We start from the raw sequence: 27,337 nt of genomic DNA, 5'->3' as shown, positions 1-27,337 counted from the left end.
ATAACCTTTTGGAATTGGCTTTTTCACTCAGCATAATTCTCTGGAGAATCTGGAGGGTCACACTGAGTCACCCAGGTTGTTATTTGCATAACAGTTTGTTTCTTCTTATTGCTGAGTAGTATTTCAGGGTGTGGATGCAACACAGTGTATTCACTCATTTACTTGTTGAAAGATACCTGGGTTGTTTTGGCCATTGCAACAACAACAAAAAGCTGCTATATACATTTGTGTGCAGGTTTTTATGGGAACATAAAATTTAATTTCATCAGGATAACTGCCTAGTAGTACAATTGTTAGGTTGTATGGTAGTTGCATTTTTGGCTTTTTAAGAAATTGCTAAGTTGTTTTGTAGAGTGGCTATACTATTTTGCATTCCTACCATCAGTATGTGAGTAATCCAGGTTCTTTGCATCCTTGTTGGCATATGGTATTATCACTATTTTTTTTTTTTATTTTAGCCATTCTGATAGATGGGTAGTAATATCTCACCGTGGTTTTAATTTGCATATCCCTAATGATGTTAGACATCTTCATATCTGCTTGTTTGACTACTGAATATCTTCTTCAGTGAACTGTCTCTTCATGTTTTTTGCCCATTTTCTAATTGGATTGTTTTTTTTTTTACTTATATGTTTTGAGGGTTCTTTTAAATTTTTATTTATTATTTTAAAAGTTTATTTACTGGGGCGCTTGGGTGGCTCAGTCGATTGGGTGTCCGACTTCAGCTCAGGTCATGATCTCACAGTCCATGAGTTTGAGCCCCGCATAGTGCTCTGTGCTGACAGCTCAGAGCCTGGAGTCTGCTTCGGATTCTGTGTCTCCCTCTCTCTCTGCCCCTCCCCTGCTCATGCTCTGTGTCTCTCTGTCTCAAAAATAAATAAAAAACATTAAAAGTTTATTTATTTATTTATTTATTTATTTATTTATTTATTTATTTTAGTAATCTCTGCATCCAACATGGGGCTCGAACCCACGACCCTAAAATCAAGAATTGCACACTATTCTGACTGAGCCAGCCAGATGCCCCAGGAGTTCTTTTTATGTTCAAGATACTGGTCTTTAGGTGGATATGGTTTGAACATATTTTCTCCCACTCTGTAGTTTATCTTTTTGTCCTCTTAACAGGGTCTGTCACAGAGCAAGTTTTTAATTTTGATGATGTTCAACTTACCAATTTTTTCTTTTATATATCATGATTTTGTTGTTGAATATAAGAATTCTTTGCCTAGTCCTAGATCCGAAAGATTTTTTTTCTGAAATTTAAAAAAAACTTTCATAGTTTCATCCTGGGTCAGGTCATGATCTCACGGTTTGTGGGATCAAGCCCTGCATTATGCTCTGCACTGACACTGTGGAGCCTGCTTGGAATTCTCTCTCTCCCTCTCTCTTTGCCCCTCCCCTGCTCATGCTCACTCATTCTCTCTCTCAAAATAAATAAACAAACATTAAAAAAATAAAACATTCAACCTATCTCCAACAAAGTTATATTATAGTCTAAACCACAAGAGATAAAAATCAATATTTATGTTTACATTAATTGGTTGAGAGAGAGATTTTATGGATTCTGATCTAAAAAAATTTTTTTAAATGAATTTATACATAATGAATCTAGAAAATGCACCTGTAACTTCTTAGGAGGTCATACTCTTCCAGCCCTTTTAGGAATTCCATTTTAAGGCCAAGGCCAAACACACAGAATCTAAATTACAAATTTAGATTTGTATCAAATTACACCAAAGCTAAGATTTGAAAAAGGATAGATATCCTGAGCATAAGGACTATGGGATTAGAAAACCCATTTTTCCCAGATGAGATTTGAGGATTAAATAAAGAAGTGCAAAACGAGTTTCTTTCTGGTGTAATTTGCCCCTATTATCTCACTCTGAGACCAAGCTCATCCTAGGCTTGTAGCAGACAGATTTGACACAAAGTACTTACTTCTGACATCTGGAGATCTTATTATTGAGGGGCGAGAAGTGTGAGGAGAGATGTAGGTACTTTCTGCCACATAAGTATTTCATTTATGAAAAGCCTGTGGCCTTTCCATGCTAACAAGAGAGGGGTCCATATGGAGGTGTTGTTCTAGGCCCCCATGTAACTTTAAGGAAAACTTGCACAATGCCCAGAGCCCTTGACGTCCTGCAAGAGGAGGATGTCCTCTAATTCCTTGCAGCAGAACTCGCTTAGATGACACTAACATTGACTTCCAAACAGAACAGTACATCTACCAAAAAGAAAGTGATGGTGTATTACAAACCTAGAGAGATCTATGGGAAGCTTCTGCCGGCAGCTTGTTCCATTGTTGCCATCAAAAACCCGGCTAATGTCGGCATCATATTCTAGGAACACTGGCCACTGGGCTGTGCTCAATTCGACGGCTGCCACTGGAGCCCCTCCTACTGTGGGCCACTTCACTCCTGGAACCTTCACTAGCCAGGTCCAGGCTGCCTCCCGGGAACCGTGTCTTCTGCTGGTCACTGATTCAGGGCTGACCACCAGCCCCTCACAGAGGTGTCTTATGTTAACCTGCCTACCGTTGCTCTGTGTAACCCAGACTCTCCACGGCGCTGTGTGGACACTGCCATCACACGCAACAGCAAGGGAGCTCACTCAGTGGGTCTGAGGCGGTGGATGCTGGCCTGGGAGGTTCTGCACACACTCCCGTGCACCATCTCCCATGAACACCTGTGGGAGGCCACACCTGACCTCTCCTTCCACAGAGATCCTGAAGAGACTGAGAAGGAAGAGCAGGCTGATGCTGAAAAGGCTGTGACCAAGGAGGGATTTCCAGGTGAATGGACTGCCCCGGGTCCCGAATTTACTGCTACTCAGCCTGAGGTCTCAGGTGGTCTGAGACATGCGGGGTCCTCAGTGCCCGTCCAGCAGTTCCCTACTGAAGACTGGGGCTCTCAGCCACTGCTCAGGACTGGGCTGCAGCTCCCACTGCTCGGGCCCCTGAATGGGTGGGAACAACCCCTGAGGGATCCTAAGTTGCTCTGTCCACAGACTCTTAAACAGAAATGGAAATAAGGTTGATGGAAAATAAAGTTTCTTAAAAGAAAAAAAGAGGGGCGCCTGGGTGGCTCAGTCGGTTAAGCGGCCGACTTCGGCTCAGGTCATGATCTCGCGGTCTGTGGGTTCGAGCCCCGCGTCGGGCTCTGTGCTGACAGCTCGGAGCCTGGAGCCTGTTTCAGATTCTGTGTCTCCCTCTCTCTGACCCTCCCCTGTTCATGCTCTGTCTGTCTCTGTCTCAAAAATAAATAAAACGTTAAAAAGAAAAAAAGAAAAAAAAGAGCCTGTGAATAATAGATGACCTGATCCTCAGAAAGGCAGGCAGCCCAGTGTGGTGGTGAGGACATGGGTACAGTTTAATTAACCATAGTTCGGGTCCCGGTTCTGCCACTTACATGCTATAGAACTGTCAGCCAATTACATAATTTTTTGGGTTATCACCCTTATCTGCTCCACAAGAACAGGGACCAGTCGTGTTGTTCACTGTTGTATATCCAGTGCCTGACAAACCTGGCACTGTGGCATTTGGTGCCAAATCAAATAGGGTATTAAGGAAGTATATGGAGAAAGAAAAGACCAGCCCCTGACATTCAGAAGCTGGCCTGTGTACTCACAGGTAACCCACATTATTCTCCTGTTAGACATAAACAATTTCACACTGTACCAACCTCTGACAAGGTTACTTTGACACCACACTAAAATGAGACAAAGCAAAGCCACTGCATAATTTTGTATAACCATAGATAAATACAAGGTCACTGTGCCACCCAGGAAAATACCAAATACCCCCTCTATTGGCCAAGATGAGTAACTGCTACTTCTTTACTAATTTCGGCTTTCTTTCTGCCTCTCTTTCTATACATAAGATTTGTTGAGATATCCATTTATAGAATTACCCCTGCTTTCTGACAGCATCCAATCTAGAGAAGACCTGCTTTCTTAGACCTTCTCTGAGGTTACCCAATGAAAGCCCAAATTCTATGATAGGTTTTTTTCTAACACGCTCCTCCTGATACATTCCATGATTCCTCATGGTATGTTTGCATTCACTTCAGTGAAGAATAGACACAATGTATTTAACTACAGTTGTGTTCCTAGTGGTATTTGGCTTAAGGGAAATGACAATAGGAATGGAAAAAATGGGGAGTTATGTTGTTTCTTCAGAGTTGTTGTGCATAACAAATGGATAAATAATTTACCAACACATATTTAGGGTCTGTTTTGCACCAGGCACTGTGCTAGGTGCAGGGAATCTGGAGAAGAACGAGACCAGATTGCTCTCCAGCAGTTGAATCTGTGGAACGTGCAGAATAGAAAATTTATGATCCAATTTCGTGTTGTTCACACTATTATAGAGCCATACACCTTCTATAAAGATGTTGTAGGACCACACACTAAGGAGAAATGTCTTTTTTAGACTTATAACCTACAGAAGTGTAAGATAATAAATTTGTGTTGTTTTAAGGCATAAAATTTGTGATAATTTATTGCAGCAGCAATAGGAAACTAATATAGTATACTTGAGCTTAATATTTAAGGTGGATTGTCCTAGGCATAAGCCAAGGTAGACTAGTTCCTGTAGGATCTGTCAGTTGGCCTGTATGGCTGCATGCTTGGGAATGTGACAGGGTATGTCTGGATTAGATCCTGAAGGGTCTTCTTTCTACCCAGAGAAATTGGAAATTACCAGAAGGTTATCAGAGACCACTGGAGGATTAAAAGCAGGAGAGCGTGACAAAATCAGATTTGCATTTTAGAAGGATAGGTTGGAGTCTGGGAGTAAGGAGAAGGAATGGGAAAATACTTAAGTATCCTAGGCAAGAAATGAGAGGGTTTCTTTGATCACCTTCTATTAGATGACCTTGCTTAGTCCTTGAAATTGGGGTGAGAAGACAGAAAAAAATGTGCTCTTCAAATATTTGAGATTCTGTCATGAAAAACTGGTTAGCCATGGTCTGTGCAGTTCTAAGATCAAGGTATAAAGTCATAAGGAGATATGAAGTGCGCTATCAGGAAGCACATTCTAATAGTGGACTAAAACTATCAGATTTCTTCACAAATAATTGTGTCTTACGTTTCTTTCTTTCATCTATTCAACAAGTCTGCATTTGAGTATTCAGGATGTAGCAGGCATTAGGCATATGATGACGAACAAAGAGACACTGCCCTCGATGTAGTTTAATTTGTGTGTTGTGGTACTGTTTACATACAACTTTTATATAATCATTTATATAATCATGAAGCAAGCAAGCTCCCAATGAGGATATCTGAAAAGTGATTTATATACAAGGGCGAGGTTAGCGTGGAGTGAACTCTGGCCAGGGAAAATCGGGAAAGATAATAACCCAATAGAGGAGTTGTAAAGTCTATGTAAGTACCACCCACTATTGCAGGAGAGAGGCCGAGCCCTCTCTCCCCACTCCTTCCCGCTTGCCCCGCCTCTGGGCCCCGTCCCCACCGCAGGCTCGCCTGTGCCCTCCCCTTCCTCCGCCCCCACCCGCCGCTTTAACTCCTCGTTCTCGGTCCACGGGATTTCGAGCTCTTGTCTCGCGAGACTTTCGTCGTGCTGGCGTTGGCTGTGTGGCAGCCTGGAGGTGTCACCTGCAGGTGACAGGGGCTGTTTTGTCGCAGATTTCCCGCAAAACTGGGTCTGTCCCAGAGGCGTTAAGTAGGTTCTGGGCGGCGACCCGGCTTAGCGGTCGCGCGGGGTCCCTGAGGAGAGGGTGGGGCGGATTCCCTGATTTCCGGTCGGCCTCAGGCCGCGTGCGTGCCGCGTGTGCGCTGCCCGCCGGGAGCCCGCGTGAGGTTCCACCCGCCGTGTGCGGGGTCCGGGTGGGTGGGCCGCGGCGCCGTGACACCAACGGCGATTTCTGCGGCGCGGGGCTGAGGCCCGGTCGCTGCAGGTTTGAGGGTGAGGGTGAGGGTGGGGGTGGCGGCCCCGGCCCCCTGAGCGCCCTTCTCCTCCCGCGGGAGTTGGCGCCGTGGTGATGCTTGCGGCCAGTAGCCGAGTTTAATGGCTCAGGGAAACTCTGGAATTCTGGAATTTCTTTGGTTCTGATATTAAAAGGAAGTGACTTCTTACAAAGTAGCTAGATGGAATTGGTTATTTGCTGCTTTACGAGGCTTGTCTGACTTATTCAGAGAAAGAGAAGGAAAGAGAAGGAAGATTTGTATAGAGGTGAATAGGCAAGTGACTTAAATGCCACGATTCATTCTCTCTCTTGAAATCAAGGGCTACAGAAACATGGAGTATATGACGGAATCCGCCGACCGCACCCCTGGACACATGTGAGTCCTATTCCTTTTTCCCCATCCCCCTTGCATTTAAAGATGCTGAAGTGAGTCTTTGAAACTCACTACCTGGGAGGGAAGCTTTTCGTGTGTTTGTTTTTTGAGATGGAATTCTTTGTCTTAAGTGGGGAAAGTGGAAAGCTTTATTTCTTGAGAAAATGGAATTCAGTTTTAGTTGGAAAGTTTGTCGTAGCAAAATACTTGCTTTAAGAGTATTAAAATAAAATTAAAATAGTTGCTTTAAGAGTATTAAAATATTCACTATACATTCTTCTGGATGTCCATGTGATAGCCATTAGCCACATGTGGCTATTTAAATGTAAAGAAACTAAGATGAAAAATTAAATATGAAGTTCTTCAATCATACTAGGCATGTTTCAGGTCCTCAGGAGCCACATGTGCCTGGTGACTACTATATTTGAACATTACGGGTTATAGAACATTTCTTTGGGACAGCATCAATGATTCCTAAACATTTTCTGTCCCCAGTACACCTGGAGTTAAGACCCCCGTCCATTTTACCGCATCACTAGACATGAGTCTCTCTCCGTCCTTTGAAAAATTTTCTGTTCTGGGTAAATGTTTACATTTTGGTAGTCCCTATACTGGCACCTTTAAAAAAAAATGCCTTTGGACTATAAAGCTGTCTGATGATTACTATTAGAAATAATTTACACTCTCTAGACCTTCTGAACATCACCATAGTTTGAGGATTTTTGAAGTTCTAGCCATCCTTGTTTTTTTGGTGCAGTATTCCAAGGTGATGCTTTATAGCATCTTTGAAGATTGCTCTGCAAGTTTTTTTTTTTTTTTTCTTTTTTTAACGTAGAGATAATATGGCCTAACTTGGAAGGCTTTTGTTTGATAGCCTTTATCAAGGCATCAGATGCATTTATGAAACCTAACATGAAAAATTTATGCTGTATTTATTTATTTAAGCTTGTGCTGCGAGTGTGGTGTCCCAATCAGTCCAAATCCTGCCAATATTTGTGTGGCCTGTTTGCGAAGTAAAGTAGACATCAGCCAAGGCATTCCGAAGCAGGTCTGTGTGTCTTTCTGCAAGCAATGTCAAAGGTATGGTGTAGTACTTATTTTGTCCTACTTGAAGTTGAGATTTGTAGATAGGAGAGCCACTGGCATATGCTGAGATGACACCAACATACATAGAATAAAGTGCATGTAATTGACATTTAATTTTTACTTATGTTGGTGTTGGCAAAGATTTTAGGATTTGCAATTTTGTAATGTACTTTCCTGGTTTGCCCTGCTAATCTGGTAAAGTTAGTGGAAAGGTGCTTGGCTGTTTTTTTTAAATTTTTTTCCTTGTAAGAGATTAATAGGTTTGCTGTATACAGTGAACAGATATGAGTTGATGTTCATAAGGGTAAGTGAAAGAGATTACTAAGGATATACTGTTGTTATTATCATGAGGTTTGTTTTTTTTTTTTCATTTTAGTTACCAGATGCTATGTATGACAAAAACCCTCCTAAGTTTTAATGTTTTAAGTATTTGAGCAAAGTGTTTTAAAAATTTATTAAAATTCCCGTGTAACTAAATGACTGTAGTAAGCTATCAAGTAACACAAAACTGCCCAGTGACACTGCCCATATAAAACTAATTGCCTGTAATTTCCCAAATGGGTTAGGGACGGGGGGAAGTGGCTCATGAATCCCTTTGGGAATTTGAAAACTGTCTTTCCAGAAAAATACTTAAAATTTACATATGTACAAAAACAAGAAATTTTTCTGTACTATTTTAGGGAGTTTATAGTTTGCAAGTTTGGCGAGTATGAGGCTTGATCATTTACAGATACTTGCTGTTGAAAACATGGTGGAGTGGAAAAAGCCTGAGACAAAGAATCAGGAGACCTAGTTTGTCTTGGATTTCTCACAAATGAGCTTTTTGAAACTCTGCCAATTAACCTCTCTAAACCTTAATTTTGTCATCAGAATGAAAGGCTTTATTAATTGATATATGAAGCCCTTTGACTCCAGAAGCATGCTTATTACAAATGGACCTGTATAAGGTTTTTGAATGAACCTTTAAAGGTGAAAATCAGAATATGCACTTAAGTATGGCAAAAACAAGCATTCACGTAACATATTTAGAAGTATTATGTATTTAACAAATACTTATTGAGTGTTTACTATGTGCTTGGCACTCTCCTAAGTCCTGAGCAGACTGGGCTAAAAATCTTAAAGCATGTGCACAAAGGATTTAAGGTTTAATTTAATTAGGTTTTATTTAAGACTTAATAACGAGTTTTACAATTTAACATTTGGGAATGGACTTGAAACACATGAAAAGTCTGAACTACTGTTGATACATAGTATGAGGTGCTAATTTATCTTTTTTGTGTGTGAGAAATTAGCAGTTCTCAAGCATCTTAGATGCTTATTATAAACCATTCTAATACCATTTTAAGATGATTTCTTACCTGTTTTTCAGAGTGTAGCTTCAGAGAACTTTTAGGCATTTTTCAGTCCTCACTGGAATTCTTTGCTGGTGCTTGAAGTATTAAGACCTCTTTAATAGATTATTTGAGACTGGCTTTCTCAAATATACTTAGGATTTCACATTTTAAACTGAAGCTACTGATCTAATTGAAAGTTTTCTGGAACTGTTAAATATATTTGGGTTAAGTGCTTCATATCAACCTTGGGTATTATTATATCTTACTAATAATCAGTGGATTGTCTGCAGATTCACATTGAAATTTTTGTCTTTCCTGAGAAATGCTGGGTTTCAGTGTATTTTCTTTCTCAGATATTTCCAGCCACCAGGAACTTGGATACAGTGTGCATTAGAATCCAGGGAACTTCTTGCTTTGTGTTTGAAAAAAATCAAAGGCCCTCTGAGTAAGGTAGGTCAGTTAGTTAAATTGGTTTTTGTAGGCATGTGTTACTGTTTTTATATTTTAATCTCTTATTTTCAGAAAATCCTACCAGTAGGTTTTCCAAAAATAACTTAAATGTTACTGTTGGTAAGCACCCTACTACAAAACTGTGTCCATTTTTAAAGTTATATATATTCTTTTTTTATGGAAATGAAAATCTTTTTGCTTTAAAAGACTTAATGTGAAATGTGTTTTTTTCATTCATTATTTATCGCCAGCCTCTTATGTGCAGTAGTTTTTTCTGAAAATATTTATATAAAGGCATTGCTGGGGTCCCTGGGTGGCCCAGTCAGTTAAGTGTCTGACTCTCGATTTCTGCTCAGGTCGTGATCTCGTGATTATGAAATTGAGTCTTGCAGCAGGCTCTGCGCTAAGCATGCAGCCTGCTTAAGGTTCTCTGTCTGCTACTTACCTGCTCATGCATGCACACTCTGTCTCTTTCACCTCTTTCTCTCAAATAAAAAATAAAACATTAGGGGCGCCTGAGTGGCTCAGTCGGTTAAGCATCCGACTTCGGCTCAGGTCATGATCTCACGGTCCGTGAGTTCGAGCCCCGCGTCGGGCTCTGTGCTGACAGCTCAGAGCCTGGAGCCTGTTTCAGAATCTGTGTCTCCCTCTCTCTCTGCCCCTCCCCTGTTCATGCTCTGTCTCTCTGTCTCAAAAAATAAATAAACGTTAAAAAAATAAATAGATAAAAAATAAATAAAACATTAAAAAATATACCATTGCTAAACATAATTTAGGAGATTATAGTATTAGGGCTATGGTATTCAGTTTCTTTTTATTTTCATTATTGCTCTAGAAAGAAAATATTTATGCCTGTTATTTAAAGTGAGTGCATCATTGTCTCCAAAAAAACAAACAGGATTTTAGTCCAGTTTACCTCTCTCTCTGCATAACACTTTCAGCCTTCTTTGTGTTAAACTTTGATACCAGGTATATTTTTAATTGAAATGGATTCGGTTTGAAAGTCTTCAGATTCTATTTTATTTTATTTTTATTTGAGAGAGAGAGAGAGAGTCTTGAGAGAGAGAGAGAGAATGAGAGAATCTCAAGCAGGCTCTACGCTCAGCACAGAGCCCAATGGGCTTGATCCCATGATTCTGGAATTGTGACCTGAGCTGAAATCCAGTTGGATGCTCATCTGACTGAGCCACTCAGGCACCCCTTCAAATTCTCTTTTAAGCTCTGATAAAATAACATGAAATAGTTCTTTGAAATTTTTTCTTTGTTTTATTTTTTTTCATCCCTGGAGTTTCCGTTAGTCAAATGTTGTCCCTATTGGCTTAAAAGTTTGTCTTTCTCCTTGGGATGTTTTTAATCTTTTTGTCTTTTTTTCTGAGTGATTTCCTTTGCTTTATCTTCCAGTCTCTGTATTGATTTTTGTTGTTCCAGCAGTGATATTTTTAAGTTCCAGAATCTTTACCAAAGTCTTAATGTTTTTGATGCATTCTGTTCTTTTAAAAAAAATTTTTTTTTAAATTTTTCTTTAAACTTTTTAAAAATTTGCGTATAAGTTGACACACAATGTTACATTAGTTTCAGGTGTACAGCATACTGATTTGACATCTTTATATGTTACGCTGTGCTCACCACAAGTGTAGCTACCATCTGTTACCTTACAACAGTAATACAATATAATCAACTATATTATCTGTATTGTACCTTTTATCCGCACAACTCATTCCGTAACTGGAAGCTGTGTCTTCCACTACCCTTTCTCCATTTTGCTTGCCCCCACAGTCCCCTTCCTTCTGGCAACCATCAGTTTGTTCTCTGTATTTATAGGTCTCATTCTGCTTTTTGTTTGTTCACTTGTTTTTTTAGATTCCACATATGAATGATACCATGTGGTATTTGTCTTTCTCAGTCTGACTTCTTTTTTTTTTCTGACTTATTTCACTTAGCTTAATGTTCTCTAGGTCTATCCATGTTGCTGTAGATGGCAAGATACCATCCTTTTTTTTAATACTTATTTTTATTTATTTTGAGAGAGAGGGAGAGAGAGAATCCCAAGCAGGATCCACGCTGCCAGCACAGAGCCTGATGCGGGGCTTGAACCCACAAATCGTGAGATCATGACCTGAGCCGAAAACAAGAGTCGGATACTAATCTGACTGAGCTACCCAGGTGCCCCAAGATATCATTCTTTTTTGGCTGTGTAATATTCCATTCTCTATATACCACATCTTTTTTATTCATTCATCTACTGAGGGACACTTAGGTTCCTTCTGTATCTTGGCTATGACAAGTCATGCTGTAGTAAACATAGGACTGCATATATCTTTTTCAGTTAGTATTTTTTTTTCCTTTGGGTAAATAGTAGTGGTGTTATTGGATCATATGGTATTTCTGTTTGGTTTTTTTTTAGATTTTTTTTAAGTTTATTCATTTCGAGAGAGACAGTGGGGGGAGGGGCAGAGAGAGAGAGGATCCCAAGCAGGCTCTACCCTGTCAGCGCAGAGCCCGATGCAGGGTTCAAACCCACGAAACGTGAGATCATGACCTGAGCTGAAACCAAGAGTTGGTGACTCAACCAACTGAGCCACCCAGGTTCCCCTGGTATTTCTATTTTTAATTTTTTGAGGAACTTCCATACTGTTTCCCACAGTGGCTGTACCAATTTACATTCCTACCAATAGCAATGCATTTTGTTGAATTTTTCTGAAGGTTTGATAATTTTTTTCAAAAATTTCCTTCTGTTCTCCTAATTTGGCTCTGGAGTCAGTTTTTTGTGTAACTTGGTCTCACTTTTGTACTTCTCACTTTCAGGCTTTTGTCAAATGTCTGATGAGCCTTAATAATTCTTTAGTTCATTCAGCAGTGTTTATTAAGTGTCAGCTCTGTGCCAGTCTGCTTTTGGTCTTGGGGATATAGCAGAGACAAAATGTCTGTCTTAGGGAACTTTTATTCTATGTTTTTTTTTTTGTTTTTTTTTTTTTAAGTAGACCCCATGCTCAGGGTGGGGCTTGAACTCAACTACCTGATCCTGAGATCAAGAATTGGACGTTCTACTGACAAAGCCACCCAGGCGACCCTAGGGAACATTCATTCTAGTTGGAGGAGAGGGTGTGGAGTAGGCACTGAACAAAATAAGTCGGTATATTATACGGTATATTAAAAGGTCTAAATTCTGTGGGAGGAAAAACCAGGAAGGGGCTAAGAACTACACAGGGAAGAGTTGTAATTTAAGCTAGAGCAGTTGGCATTGTATGTCATCTATATTCAAACAATGAAATAGAGTGGTTAGGTAATGCCTCACTGATAAGGTGACATTTGAGGAAACCTTAAAAGCAGTATGAGAGGGAGCTGTGCAGGAATCTGGAGAAGAGACTTAATGGGTAGAGAAAACAAGTAGAGGCAGGAGCATCCCTGTGTGGAGAGAGTGGAGTGAGGAGGGGAAAAGTAGTGTGGGATGAAAACAGCAATCATGGAAAGTCATGGAAGGTCAGGTTTTTACTCTGAATGTAATGGGTAGAGTAGGTGTAGTGTAGAGTAGTAGCAAGATGAATGATTTATGTTTTAGCAGGATCCTTTGCCATTGTGTTTAGAATGCATGTGAAGGAGGTGGGGGTGAAGGTAGAAGTAGGGACCTATGGGGAGTGATTGTAGTAATCATAAGTAATGGTGGTATTTGGGTCAGTAGTAGAGGTGGTAAGAAATGGACGGTTTCTGCATCTACTTTGAAGGTAGTCAGTAGGATTTACTTATGAAGCTGGATGTGTGTATGTGATAGATGAGTATAAGTATGATATGACATCCATGATTCTTGAGCAACCAGAAGGAGGGAGTTGCTGTTAGTAGGTAGTGAAGACTTCAAAAGGAGCAGGTCAGGGTGGGAGAGATTAGAGCTATCTCATAGTGGTACTTAGATGTCCATTAAACATGGAAGTAGAAATAGTAGGCAGCTGGATAAATCAGCAGGGGAGTGGTCCAGACTGGAGGTAATGAATTTGGGATATAGATGCTATTTACAGCTGTGAACTTGAATATTTCCTAGGGAGTTTGGCTAGAGAAGGGAAGCAATTTGAGGACTGAATTCTGGGATCTTTTACTGATAAAAGCTTGGGAAGATGACAAATCAAAGGACACTGAAAAGGAGTTGCTAGATGAAATAGATGAAAAATTAGGTGAGTGTAGTGTCTTGGAACACAAGGGAGGTATTTTACAAAGGAAGTGATTGTGTAATTTACAGCTAATGGGTCAAGTCATGAATTCTGTAGATTTAGCAATGTGAAGATTACTAATGACTTTAATGAGCAATTTATGTGTAGTGGTGGAGATAAAAGACCTGATTTGAATGGAAATGAGAGAACAGGACAGGAATTGGAGGTGACAAGTATAGGTAATTCTTTTTTTCCTTTTTTTTTTTTTTTTTGAGATTTGCTCTAAAGGGAAACAAATGGGGCAATGGGTAGAGGGAAATAAGGGGAAGGGACCCATTTCTCAAGATGTGAGATGTTGTAGTTATATTTGTAAGTTATCTAGGAGTTGTAGAGTACAGAGGGAACAGTTTGCACAGAGACAGAATAATTGCCTGGGGCATGCCCTTGAAGAGTGGAAAAGAGATAGTATATAACATACTTGTGGAAGAATATCAACAAATATTTGGCACTTACTCTCTCCCAGGCACCATTTTGGGAACCTGGAATATTTTTGTGGAACAAAACAAGTATCTCTGTTCTCTAATGGTGCATTCTTAAGGTTGGTCTTGATAGGAGCAAGGACAGTTCATCTGTGGTAACAGGAGAGAATGTATTGGTAAGTGGGAACTTCTGGAAAATCTTCTGATTACTTTTCTAATTGAGAAATGAAGTCTGGGCAGTAGTTATGAGGGAAAAACTATTAGATGTTTGAGGGTGGAGGAGAAGTTGTGAAATAGTCCTCCAGTGAGTGGGAGAGAGAGAATGTACTAGAATGATGTTGTATGGTTACAAAGATTACTGTTAAAAATTTAAAGACTAGCATGATGTGTATTTCTTTCTGTAACCCCATCAGTTGTACAGGTAAGGCATAGAGCAGGCAGTGTACTGAATTTAACAAAGATTGTGATTTAGCCAGATGACTAAGGTAAAGTGAGAGAGGGACCAAGGGAATTGAGTGTATGCATGGGAATGGTTTTGATGATTGATCTTGAAATTAAGCTAGGATATGATGGAAGTGAGTAGATAAGAGAGGTATGAGAGATAGTGAAAAGGTGGTAGGGTGAATAGATCGTGGGTTGCAATAGGTTGCAGGGGTTTTAGTGCCCAGGAGCTAGAGCAAATGAGCTGGAAAGATAAGAGGTGGGAGACAGGATGTTTGGAGTTGAGATTTTGGAGAGGTTTCAGTTATTGGTAAAACTTACTGGTAAAAGGATATGAATAGCTGAGATAGAAGGAGGACGAGATCTTGTAAGAGGAACTCAAAGAAGGGAGATGCTAGGGTATTGTAAGGATATTGAAATCACTAAGTACTAATATTGTTGGAAACAGCAGCAGTGAGCCAGGAGCTAAAGTCTTTGAGAAATGAGAGGGGTGACCCAGGGGTTAACAGATGACTATAACAGAGTGGGTAGCATAGCCTTCAGATTCAAAACTGGGTGTGTTTAAGGAGGAGGCAGGGAGGTGGTTTGGAATTAGCAGTTAAGAGCAAGAAGGACACCTGTCTAGCTCTTGGTCCAGTGATAGGAATTAAAACAGAACAATTAGTCCTTAATTAGCTTTAGGGGAGCATTCTATGTAACGAGATCTAGAAGGTGAAGGGAATGTTTAGCAAAAAGATTGAGCATTTAGGAGGCTTTGTTGTGTTAGTGAATGTTGAGTTCCAGAGGGCGCTGTGAAAGGGTTTCAGAATTTTTGGAGGAGTGTTAGATGGGACAGAATAGGGAATATGTGTAATTGGAGTGTGGGAGATGAGGGGTGACTGAAATGTTTGGGGATGTTGTAAAGAAGAATAAAGGGCCCAGTTAAGTTGATCAGTTCTGACTGTCTGAGGACGGATAGTGTGGTGAGGCTGTGTTAGGAAATGTTGAAGTAGGTGTCAAGGGTCTTCTCTCCATTCCTGTGGATGAGGTTGGAAGCTGAGGGAAGGGCAGTCTTAGAGCCTTTGGGCTGCCTTCTTGACTCTTGCAGATGGAGACTGAGGGAATTAAACACTGCCTGTCACCCTCTTGTACCTGGGTTTTGCTTTAGGGGAACCAGTCATGTGAGGAGGGTTTTACTCTGGAGTGTTGCATCTACACTAGCAAGTCTAGTTCTCATCAGACAAGAGTTGACAAAATCATCATCTGCCCACCGATGTCTCCCAAATCTGTTCTCTCCAGCTCAGTTTTCTCCATAGAGCTCCAAATCAAATATATATCTTACTATCCTCTGAACAATTTCATTTGGGTGTATCATACATAAACCCTCTTAAATGTCTGAAACCAAAAATAGTATCTTCTCTCCATCAAATCTGTCCTTTGTTTCAGAAAAATAGTTATTACCTGGATGCCCAAGCTGGATACTTGAGCATCATTTTAGAATCTGTTCTTTTCATCCTTCCCATATACAGTATCACTCAATCCTGTAAATCTTATCTCCTAAATAACTCTTGGGTCTTTCTGCTTCTTTTATTTCCAGCACTTCTTAGTTCAGGTCACCTGCACTTTCTGCCCAAGTTATTGAAACAGCCTCCATTTTTGTTCCAATCCTCTTCTTCCTTGAAACACCCATTTTAGCCATATTGAGCTACATTCAGTTCTTTACATACAGCAAACTTTTTTGGCCTCTGCTGATTTAGCGGTAAGTTACCATTGTGGATTCAGTATTCAATATGAGACTCCCTTTAATGAATTTTTTAAAAAACCAATGTATTTAATGTAGAGAGAATAATCCAACTAGAAACTTGTTCGTGAGATTTCTTGTAAATGATGAAGTCATTAGATCGTCCTTTTATTTGCTCTTTTTGTTGCCATACCTCTAATGATAATTTTTTTTTTTTTTTTACTGATGATGTTGAGTAGTGATGCCAGTGAGATTCCTTAAACATCTTATGAAATCTATTAATGAGTTCTTTCATCTTTTTTCTCTGGTGGGAATTTAGGTTTCTTTTTGTGTTTTTTTTTTGAAGGTACGGCTTGTAGATGCAGGTTTTGTTTGGACTGAGCCCCATTCTAAGAGACTTAAAGTTAAACTGACTATTCAGAAAGAGGTAAGCTATACAAAGTTTCTCAGCATGTCTAAATTGTAGGTAGTGAAAATGAGGAGATATTGGTAAGTTACCTTATGGCTTGAATAGCTTAAAAGGGAAAGAGTAATCTTAATTTTAACTTTTGTTTTCTTTTGGGTCATCTGCACAGATGATCAGGTTGCTAGTAAGACCAGCTATTGCTGATGATTAGTGGGCTAAAGTAATTTTTAAAAGTTAGGAAAAAGATTGAAGTAAAAGCATGAGCTAAGACAGTGTTTCTCAAACTTGGCTAATCATCACAGTAATTCACATTAAGTGAATCCAACTGGATCCGTCTGGATGTGACACCCAGAAATCTATGTTTAAAAACTTCCCAGGTGATTTCTGGTGATTGACCATGTTTGGTAACAATTTAAGTAAGGAATGTTTGTTTTTTTGAGAGTTTTCTTTGTCTTATTTTTTCTTCTAAGGATGAATTCTGCGCGTGCGCACACACACACAAATACACACACACAAGTATATAGATACATAGATTCTTCAAAGACTATCTTCACAGCCACTTTAAAAGTAAATATGAAATGCGAATTTAATCCTACGAATTAAATTTACGTGTTTTTCTTAATACTGTAACTTATTTTTATAGTTTTTTAATTGGTTTATTATTGATGTCCTCAAAGCATTCATGGAAAAAGACTTTAAGTTAAATAGTAACTTTGTTTTTTAAGTTTATTTTTTTAAATTTATTTTGAGAGACAGATAGTGAGCAACCAGGGGAGGAGCAGAGAGAGAGGGAGACAGAATCCCAAGGGGGTTCTGCACTGACAGTGGGGCTCAAACTCACAGTCAGATCATGACCTGAGCTGAAATCAAGAGTTGGACATTTAGCCAACTGAGCCACCCAGGCTCCCCACAGTAACTTTAAATGTTAAAGTTCTTAAATTTGAAATATTATTTTCTTTTAAGAAAAATGTTACTATAAATAAAAAGGAAAGAATGAAGGAGTGATTTTTTTTTTTTTTTTTTTCCCCTTACCAGGTAATGAATGGTGCTATCCTTCAGCAAGTGTTTGTGGTGGATTATGTTGTTCAGCCTCAGATGTGTGGAGATTGCCACAGAGTAGAAGCTAAAGATTTCTGGAAGGCTGTGGTTCAAGTGAGGCAAAAGGTATTGACAGCAAGATGATGAGTGAATCCTTCATCTTATATTTTATCTTTGTCAGTTATGAACAGTTAGTAAAACCTCCTTTTTCTTTCCAAATCCTCAGGCACCAGGGATGGTTTAGGTTTCTGCAACATTCATCTTTAAAAATAGGTCACTATCACATTTAACATCATCTTTAGAGGTTGTTTTGTTTTAAAAATCAGTGTGCTATATCTATAGATGGTTTTTTTGTTTGTTTGCATTTCATCTATTAATCTAATAATGCATTTATGTTTAGACTTTGCACAAAAAAACCTTCTACTATCTGGAACAGTTGATTTTGAAATATGGAATGCATCAGAATACACTTCGTATCAAAGAAATTCATGGTGAGTTAAAATTTGAAAACATTTGAAATGATTTCGAAATTTATTTCAACTAATGTAAGAAGTCTTCTCTTTATTGACAATGGCTAGAATAGTACTGTCCAAAAGAATAGTTTCTTCTGTTAGGAAGGAAAAAAAGTCTTAGTTCTTTATCTGCATTGTCCATTATGGTAGCCACTAGCTGTATATGGCTATTGAATACTTGAAATGTATCTGGTGCAACTGAGGAACTAAATTCTTAATTTTTTTTCTATTTTAATTTAAATTTACACTAAGTAGCTACCAGATGAGTAAGCCAGTAGCTGCATTAATATAATATAAAGTGCTATGATGGAAAATTCATCGAGATCTTGTTTTATGCAGAGATCGATTTCTGTTTGGAAAAAAATTATTTTTGAGATTTGTAAGTTCTTTTGTAGTATTATTTAAATGTTTATTTTTGAGAGAGAGAGAGAAAGAGCATGAGTGCACGCACACAAGCAGGGGAGGGGCAGAAAGAAAGAGGGAGACATAATTCAAAGCAGGCTCCAGGCTCTGAGCTGTCAGCACAGAGCCGGACGCGGGGCTTGAACCCATCCATGAGCTGCTAGATCGTGACCCGAGTCAAAGTTGGATACTTAACCAACTGAGCAACCCAGATGCCCCTGTAATATTTTTGTTTTTGATATACAAATTATATATTTAGATTTCTTAAAGGTGGAATTTAAAATTTTTTGTATGATTTCATAATGGCTCCTTAGAGTATGTTCTGTCTTAGCACTTTCTGTTGATATAGTATACATATTAGATGATGGATAAATATTTCCCTGATTGATAGTAGAAAACATAAATATTCTTAAACAGACTCTTGAAGTTTCTTGCTAAAGGTTAATATTTGTTTGCTATTGGTGAACATGTACATATATTGTTTTCCTAGTCTCTAAAGTATAGGCTTAGAGATACCTGTTCTTGAAGGAATGACCAAATTCTTGTATCGTACTCCTCATTTTTGAGTTCCACTGTTACTAACTGATGTGTTGCTTATATCTTGTATGTCTTGGGAAAGTACTTTTGAGAAGTGTGGTCTTGGGTCCTTACATTGGGGAGAGAATATATGTAGTGATGTCACCTGGAGAACATCTTTTAAGCTTTGTGTCTGACCTGAATGCTTTACCAGTAGACATAAGGTTAATAGTCTAAATTGGTAAAACACAATTTAATGAATACTTAAAGTATTCTTAAGGAATTCTTAAGGTATACTTAAGGTAAGGTCCCTTCTTGTCTGTGTAACATAGTGCCTGGTTGTTTGTGGCTAGTCACCGGGCAAAAATACATCATTGTTTTGAGTAACTTGGTTTTGAGTAACTTTTTTGGGGACGAGGAGATCCAAATATTCTAGCTAAGAAAGCAAAACACTATTATTTCTCATCACCCTGACAGATATGTACTCACAGAATTGTTTTGTAGCAAAAGACTTGGATAAGTTCTGGGTCATAGTTTTTTGTTTTTTTTTTTTTTTTTTTTTTTAATTTTTTTCAACGTTTATTTATTTTTGGGACAGAGAGAGACAGAGCATGAACGGGGGAGGGACAGAGAGAGAGGGAGACACAGAATCGGAAACAGGCTCCAGGCTCTGAGCCATCAGCCCAGAGCCTGACGCGGGGCTCGAACTCACGGACCGTGAGATCGTGACCTGGCTGAAGTCGGACGCTTAACCGACTGCGCCACCCAGGCGCCCCTTTAATGTTTATTTTTGAGAGAGAGAGTGAGAGCATGAGCAGGGGGAGGGCCAGAGAGAGGGAGACACAGAATCAGAAGCAAGCTCCAGGCTCTGAGCTGTCAGCACAGAGCCTGACGTGTGGCTCGAACCACGGACTGTGAGAACATGACCTTAGCCGAAGTCAGACGCCCAACCGACTAAGCCACTCAGGCGCCCCAGTTCTGGGTCATACTTTTGCACTCATTTTCAAAACCCAAATATTGCAAATTTAACAGCCCTTTGTTCATCCAGAGGATTTAATCTGTTTTTTTCCCCCTACTAGTTCTTGATTTGATTTAAATAAATTTTTTGAATGTGGTTTATTTGTAACTTTGTTTTTAAAATCATCATAATATTAAAAATTCAGAGATAAAAATATCTATGAATAAAAGACCTCTATGTTCCATTTATCCCTTTGTTATCCCCAGTGTTAGTCCCTTAAAACAAGATCATATAATAATGTGTTCTGTATGTAAATTGTGGTAGCGTTTGTTTCCTCTTATGGGGGATCATTCTATAATATTCTGTGACCTGCCATCTTAATGTATTTGGAAACCTTGCTATGTCTTTGAACGTGGTTCTATTTCATTATTTTTAATCACTCTGTGTGTGTGTATATATATATTTGTTAATCCTTGTATAATTAGTTATATCTTATTGGTCCACAAGATATTCCATTTTTTGCTGCTACAAATGGCACTGTATTAAATATCCTAATGTTTGTGCATATTTGGTGGGTTTTCTGTGAGATTGAGTTCAAGAATTGAAATGATAGGGGGTACCTGGGTGGCTCAGTCAGTTAAACATCCAACTTCAGCTCAGATCACTATCACATGGGTTTGAGCCCCACCGTTGGGCTTTGTGCTGACAGCTCAGCGTCTGGAGCCTGCTTCAGTTCCTGTGTCTCCCTCTCCCTCTCCCCCTTCCCTGCCTGCACTCTGTCTCTCTCCTCTCTCTCAAAAATAAAGAAAACCTTAAAAAAAATTAAAAAAAAGAAATGACTAGGCAGGAGTATGCAATTACTAAATTTTTACATGTACTGCTAGATTGTCTTCAGAATAGTGCCAGTTTAGTCTCAGCACTTGCCAACACTATCAAATTGGTCTTTGTAATTTTTGCTCTTCTAGTAGGTAAAATAATGGTATCTTGTTTTAATTTGCATTTCCTTGATTACTAATGAGGGTTAATATTTTTATATATGTGTTAGCCATTTATGTTTATCTTTCGCTTCTTATGTGAATTGTCTTTTTTCCTCATTAATTTTGTGTCTTATTCTGGATATTAATCCCATTGTATGTATGTGTATATTATGTATGTATGTTTAGAGAGAGCTAGTGTGCATTTGAATGTGAGCCTAAGAGAGCAGATACTTTTTTGCATTGTCACATGCCTTTTATCATTTAAATTTTTTATTTTTTAGTTATAGAGCTCTGGCTTATAAATTTTGTGCCTGACATAGGAAAGCTTTGTATACTCCCACAGTTATATTTTTAAAAGTAAATTATTTGGGGGGATTTTTAATGTTAACCAGTTAGAGTTTTTCCTAGGTTAATCTATCCTTTCCCACTGATTTGAAATATCTCCTTTTTTGAATACACTTTTTAAAGTTTTGTTTTAATTACTCATTTCTTCTACTTAAAATTTTTTAAATTGAGATATAATTGACATGTAACATAGTAGTTTCAGATGTACATCATAATGATTTGATGTTTGTATATATGGCTAAATGATCACCACAGTAAGTCTAGTTAATTTTCATCACCATAAATATTACAAAATTTTTTTCTTTCTACTTTTTAAAATTTTATTTTGCTTGAATTAATTGAAAGTTTGTTTTCTAATATAATATAAATCTATTTATAAATATAAATATATATATTTATGCATATATATAAATATAAAAATCTATAAATATAAAAATAAGTTTTCTTGAATACATATTGATTCTATGTACCTGGTGTTTATAGCTATAGCTACCTTTTTCCACTATATATTGCATATTTCTTTTATTTTCAGCAAGAGTTTCAGCTGTTTTCTTCTCTTTAGTATATACCTAGGTATAGAATTGCTGAGTCATATGGTAAATTTATAATTTATGTTTATCTTTTTTTTTTTTATGTTTAGCTTTTAAGAAACTGGAAGAGTTTCCAAAGTGCATGTACCATTTTACGTTGCTATCAGCAGTGTTTGACGGTTCTAGTTTCTACATTGCCTTACCAATATTATGGTCTCTTTTTGTTTATGGCCAGTCTAGAGGGTAGTATGAAGTGGTATCTCATTTTGTGGTTATAATTTACATTTTCCTAATGACTAATGATGTTGATTATCTTTTCGTAAGGTTATTAACCATTCCTGTATCTTTTTTTGATGAAATAACTATCAAAATAAATTTTGATGAAATTTATCTGAAATAACTATTCAGATCTTTGGCCCATTTTTTAATTTTTTTTTTAATGTTTATTTCTGAGAGAGAGAGAGAGACCACAGCAGAGGATGGGCAGAGAGAGAGAGGGAGACACAGAATCCAAAGCAGGTTCCAGGCTCTGAGCTGTCAGCATAGAGCCTGACGCAGGGCTGGAACTCACGAGCTGTGAGATCATGACCTGAGCTGAAGTCAGACGCTTAACTGACTGAGCCACCCAGGTGCCCCTGGCCCATTTTTTAATTGGATTGTTTGTCTTGCTAAGTTTTAGGAGTTGTTGTTTTTTTTTAATATTTTTTTAATGTTTATTTTTGAGAGAGAGAGTGAGCAAGTGTGCAAGCAGGGGAGAGGCAGAGAGAGAGGGAGACCCAGAATCTGAAGCAGGCTCTAGGCTCTGAGCTGTCAGCACAGAGTCTGATGTGGGGCTCAAACTCAGGAACTGTGAGATCATGACTTGAGCTGAAGTCAGACGCTTAACCGACTGAGCCACCCAGGTGCTCCTCATCATACATATGATTTGCAAATATTTTCTGCTAGCCCATAGGCTGTTTTTTCATTTTCTTAATGTTATCTTTTTTTTTTTAATGTGATATATAAATACTTAACATGAGATGTTCCTCTTAACAAATTTTAAGTGTATAATATAGTATTGTTGACTGTAAGTACAGTGTTATATAGCAGATCTCTAGAGCCTATTCATCTTGCTTCACTGAAACTTTATGCCCATTAATTGGTAAGTAACTCCCTATTTCCCTTTCCTCTCAGTCCCTGGCAGTCATCATTCTACTCTTTGATTCCATGAATTTGAGTATTGTAGGTACTTCATATTGGTGGAATCATGCAGTATTTGTCTTTCTGTGACTGACTTACTTGATTTAGTATAACGTTCTCAGGGTTCACTCATCTTGTTGCATATTGCAGAACTTCCTGCCTTTTTAAGGCTGAATAGTATTCCATTGTATGTACATATACATTATGTTTTCCTCTGTTGTGGAAACAACCCAAATGTCTATCATCTTGTCTACTGTGAATAATGCTGCAATAAACATGAGAGTGCTGATACCTCTTTGAGATTCTGATTTCAATTCTTTTAGATAAATACTTAGAGATTATTGGAATATATGGTAGTTCTATTTTTAATTTTTTGAAGAACCTCCATGCTATTTTTCATAGTGGCTGTACTATTTTGCATTTCCACTGGAGTATACAAAAGTTCCTTTTCTCCATATTCTCATCAATGCTTGTTTTCTGTTGTTGTTTTTTAATTTTTTTTTTTAACGTTTATTTATTTTTGAGAGACAGAATGAGCAGGGGAGGAACAGAGAGAGGGAGACACAGAATCTGAAGCAGGCGCCAGGCTCTGAGCTGCCAGCACAGAGCCCGACATGGGGCTTGAACCCACAAACTGTGAGATCATGACCTGAGCCAAAGTTAGTTGCTTAACCGACTGAGCCACCCATGCGCCCCTGTTGTTGTTTTGATAATAGCCATCCTAAAGAGTACGAAGTGATAGCTCATTGTAGTTTTGATTTACATTTGCCTGACGATTTGTGACCTTGAGCATTTTTCGTATACTTGTTTGCCATTTTTGTATGTCTGACTTGGAGAAATGTCTATACAGTTTCTCTGCCCATTTAAAAAATTCAAACTTTTCAACCAGGTTATTAGTTTTTTTGCTCTTGAGTTATAGGAGTTCCTAATATATCTGGGAGATTAACTCCTTATCTGATATATATGATTTGCAGGTATTTTCTCCCATTTTGTAGGTTGTGTTTTCACTGTGTTGATGTTTCTTTTTTCTGTGCAGAAGCTTTTTACTTTGATGTAGTGCCAGTTGTTTGTTTTTGTTACCTGTGCCTTTGATGTCATATCCATGATATCATTGCCCAGACTGGTGTCATGAAGCTTTTCCCTCTCTCTTTTCTTCTGGAAATTTTGTATTCAAGGTCTTACATTTGATTCCTTAGTCCATTTTGAGTCAATTTCTGTGTATGGTGTAAAACAAAGGTCCAGTTTCATTCTTTGCCATGTGGATATCCTGTTTTCCCGGTGAAAAGGCCATCCTTTCCTCAGCGAATTGCTTGAATCCTCTGTCAAAGATCTGTTGATTATAAATGTCACAGTTTATTTTTGGATTGTCAATTTTGTTCCATAGATCTGTATATGTATCCTATGCTAGTACCATGCTGTCTCTACTACTTAAAATTACCAAGTTTTCAAATTGGGAAGTATATGTTCCCAACAACTTAGTTCATCTTCAAAATTGTTTTTGTTGGGGCGCCTGGGTGGCTCAGTCGGTTAAGCGTCCGACTTCAGCTCAGGTCACGATCTCACGTTCCGTGAGTTCAAGCCCCGCGTTTGGCTCTGGGCTGATGGCTCAGAGCCTGGAGCCTGCTTCCGGTTCTGTGTCTCCCTCTCTCTCTGCCCCTCCCCTGTTCATGCTCTGTCTCTCTCTCTCTGTCTCAAAATAAATAAACGTTAAAAAAAATTTTTTTTTAATTGTTTTTGTCTACTCTGAGTTATTTCAGTTTCCTATTAGCTGAGTTGTTTGGAAGAATATCTCTATAAACATTTCATAGCAGGTAGGTCTAGTTTTAATTATCCCTTTGTTGCTGATTTTTAATGCTACTTCATTGTGATCAGATAATATTGCCTAATTAATAATGTTTGGAATTTATTGAAGTCTTAAAAATATTTGTATATGATTGTTTTATGAATGTTCTGTGAATTTAAAAAATAATATATATTCTTGGGACTGTGTTCTATAATCTCAGTTAAATCAACTTTGATAGTTAATTATTCAAGTTCTATGTATCCTTCTTATTTTTAGTCTGGTCATTTTGGTTTTGATAGTCTTATACTAGTCCCCCACAATGTTGCACATGTGTTAACATTTATTAATTTCTTTTTTCTTTTTAATAGTTTTTTTTCTGCATCTCACTTCTATGTTATTAGGTGCATTCCTATTATCTTCTTAGTAGATTGTTTATTATATAAAATATTCTTCTGTTTAGTGTTTTTCTCTCCCCTTTTGACCTTGAATTTTACTTTGTCTGAAATTAAAATTGTGAATCTTTTTGTTGTTGTTGTTGGTTTGTTGTTTTAAAGTTTATTTATTTATTTTGACAGAGATGGGGGGAGGGGCAGGGAGAGAGAATCCCAAGCAGTCCCCACTCTGTTAGCTTAGAGCCAGATGTGGGGCTTGAACTTGGGAACCATGAGATCATGACCTGAGCTGAAATCAGCAGTTGGACGCTTAACTGACTGAGCCACCCAGGCACCCCTAAAATTGTGAATCTTTATGTTTTCTGATAATTTAGTTTTTTACTACACATTTAATTTGTGATATAGTCATGTTAGTAGAGGAAAATTTTATTTGCAGAATGATTTTCATGTGACTTTTCTTTTCTTTTTAAAGATGGGCTGGATTTCTATTATTCCTCAAAACAGCATGCTCAGAAGATGGTAGAATTTCTTCAGTGTACAGTTCCCTGTAGGTATGTTCTGAACCTAAATGTGAGTAAGTCTAAGGAGCTGGTAATGGACATAGGTCACATCCATTCTTCAGGCTTAGACTGCTTCTCTTACATTAAAATATTTAAAACTGTAGTCGAAGGGGCTTCTGAGTGGCTCAGTTGGTTAAGTGTCTGACTCTTGATTTTGGCTCAGGTCATGATCTCATGGTTCTTGAGATTGAACCCCAAGTTGGGCTTCACTCTGACAAGGCAGAGCCTGCTTGGGATTCTCTCTCCCTCCCTCTCTGTCTGTCTCTCCCCAGCTTGTTCTCCCCCCCCCCCCCCCCCAAATAAATAAATAAACTTAAAAAATTGTAAAAAAAATCTGTAGTAAGAATACTTACATACTTACATAATTAGTAAGCATCTGTTTGGGTTAGCCACTTTAAGGGAATTATGAGCCAAAGAGTACATAAGAACTTTTGGGGAACTTTGGGGAGCTAGACCTCACCCTGTGATAAGCAGTATAGTGCTAAACCTTTGATTGAATGTATTTAAATAAGACAAAAGAAAGATGGGGGTAGAGAGCTTTGGGGAGAAGCTTCATGGAAGAGGAAGGCCTGAAGCTCCTAAAATGGGAAATTTTGAAAGGTAGAGTGTAGTGAAAGATGAGATTAGTGTGAACAAAGGCTTGTGGTGGACATTAGTGTGGCTTTAAATGGATACTATATATAGACTACATTGGTCTGAGCCAAGGGCATGTTTTAGAGGTTTTGAGTAGGTAAAGTTGAAAAGAGGTAGAGTACAGTTTGATTGGTGAAGATTTTGAAGTATAAGTGGTTGAAATTAGGCTTTGCCATAATACAGGCATCAGGGAGCTATTTCAAACCTTGGACAGTGATGGTTTGATTTGATAAAAATTGATATTCTCTAGACTAAGTAGGGACCTTTGTCTTTTTATTATTATAAACTTTTTTTCTTAACAGACACAAAGCCTCACAGAGACTGATCTCTCAGGATATCCATAGTAACACATACAATTACAAAAGCACTTTTTCTGTGGAAATTGTTCCAATTTGCAAGGTACTTTTTCTCATTTAATTTATGTCGATAAAAGAGTACAAATAATTAATTGGCTTATATGTAATTATTATTAACTCCTGATTTTTTTCTGGGATTGGTTAAAAATTTAGAGTAACTCTTAAAGGATTCCTTTCTGACATATGCAGTCATGTTAAAAAGATATTAAAATAATCACGCTTAAATTATAAATTGGCATATGTATCATTTTGGTGTACTAACTAAAAGGCCTGTTTGCAGTTTTTTAATGTTCATATTCCTTAAAATTTTTGATCCTATTGGACACATGAAAAGTTTTATGAAAGTTTGAATACAGGAAATGACATTAAAATAATTATCAGTGAACCACTTTGTAAAATGTGTGTAAAATGGATTTTGGCATGATGAAATTAAACAGTATTGTGAAAATGAGATCATAGAATCATTTTTGTGATTTAAAAATATCTGAATAAATGTAGATCATCATTTCATTTAATTGCATTAAAGTAGAACCCTGCTTCAAAAATATAAATGAATTAAAATTCAACAAATAATTACTGAGGATCTACTAAATAGAAGGCAGTGTATTAAAGATTATATGTTTAAAGGTCTATACCATATAGGAACTTTTATATCAATATCTACTAATGATAAATGCCATAATTTATTGTGACCATCCCATATAAAGTTAATATATTTGAGTATATTTCACTTCTTCACATCTCATTATAATTGGGTTAAATCATATCATTTTGAACGTGAGAAAATAGAAGCCTCGGGAGATT

At 38.0% G+C, this 27,337-nt stretch overlaps 1 protein-coding gene and 1 pseudogene across 10 annotated transcripts in view; both read left to right on the top strand.

The window, feature by feature from the left end:
- The window catches only part of LOC122229619, a 95,082-nt pseudogene extending 92,092 nt beyond the window's left edge, over positions 1-2,990 (top strand).
- Positions 2,991-5,576: 2,586 nt separating this feature from the next.
- Positions 5,577-27,337, top strand: part of NMD3 (NMD3 ribosome export adaptor) — a 67,126-nt gene continuing 45,365 nt past the window's right edge. For 7 of the 10 annotated variants that reach the window (XM_042955667.1, XM_042955672.1, XM_042955673.1 and 4 more), the window contains exons 1-8: positions 5,930-6,300; positions 7,243-7,377; positions 9,071-9,167; positions 16,293-16,373; positions 17,388-17,516; positions 17,791-17,881; positions 25,457-25,535; positions 26,480-26,576. In XM_042955667.1, the coding sequence (XP_042811601.1) occupies positions 6,212-6,300; positions 7,243-7,377; positions 9,071-9,167; positions 16,293-16,373; positions 17,388-17,516; positions 17,791-17,881; positions 25,457-25,535; positions 26,480-26,576 (798 nt within the window). In that variant the 5' untranslated portion in view covers positions 5,930-6,211. The other 3 variants (XM_042955668.1, XM_042955669.1, XM_042955670.1) reach the window with 3 other exon arrangements.

The sequence above is a fragment of the Panthera leo genome, chromosome C2 (genome assembly GCF_018350215.1).
Source record: "Panthera leo isolate Ple1 chromosome C2, P.leo_Ple1_pat1.1, whole genome shotgun sequence".
NCBI classification, from domain to species: Eukaryota; Metazoa; Chordata; class Mammalia; order Carnivora; family Felidae; genus Panthera; species Panthera leo.
Note: the sequence above shows the minus strand (reverse complement) of the source record. Positions and strands in the feature narration are given on the sequence as shown.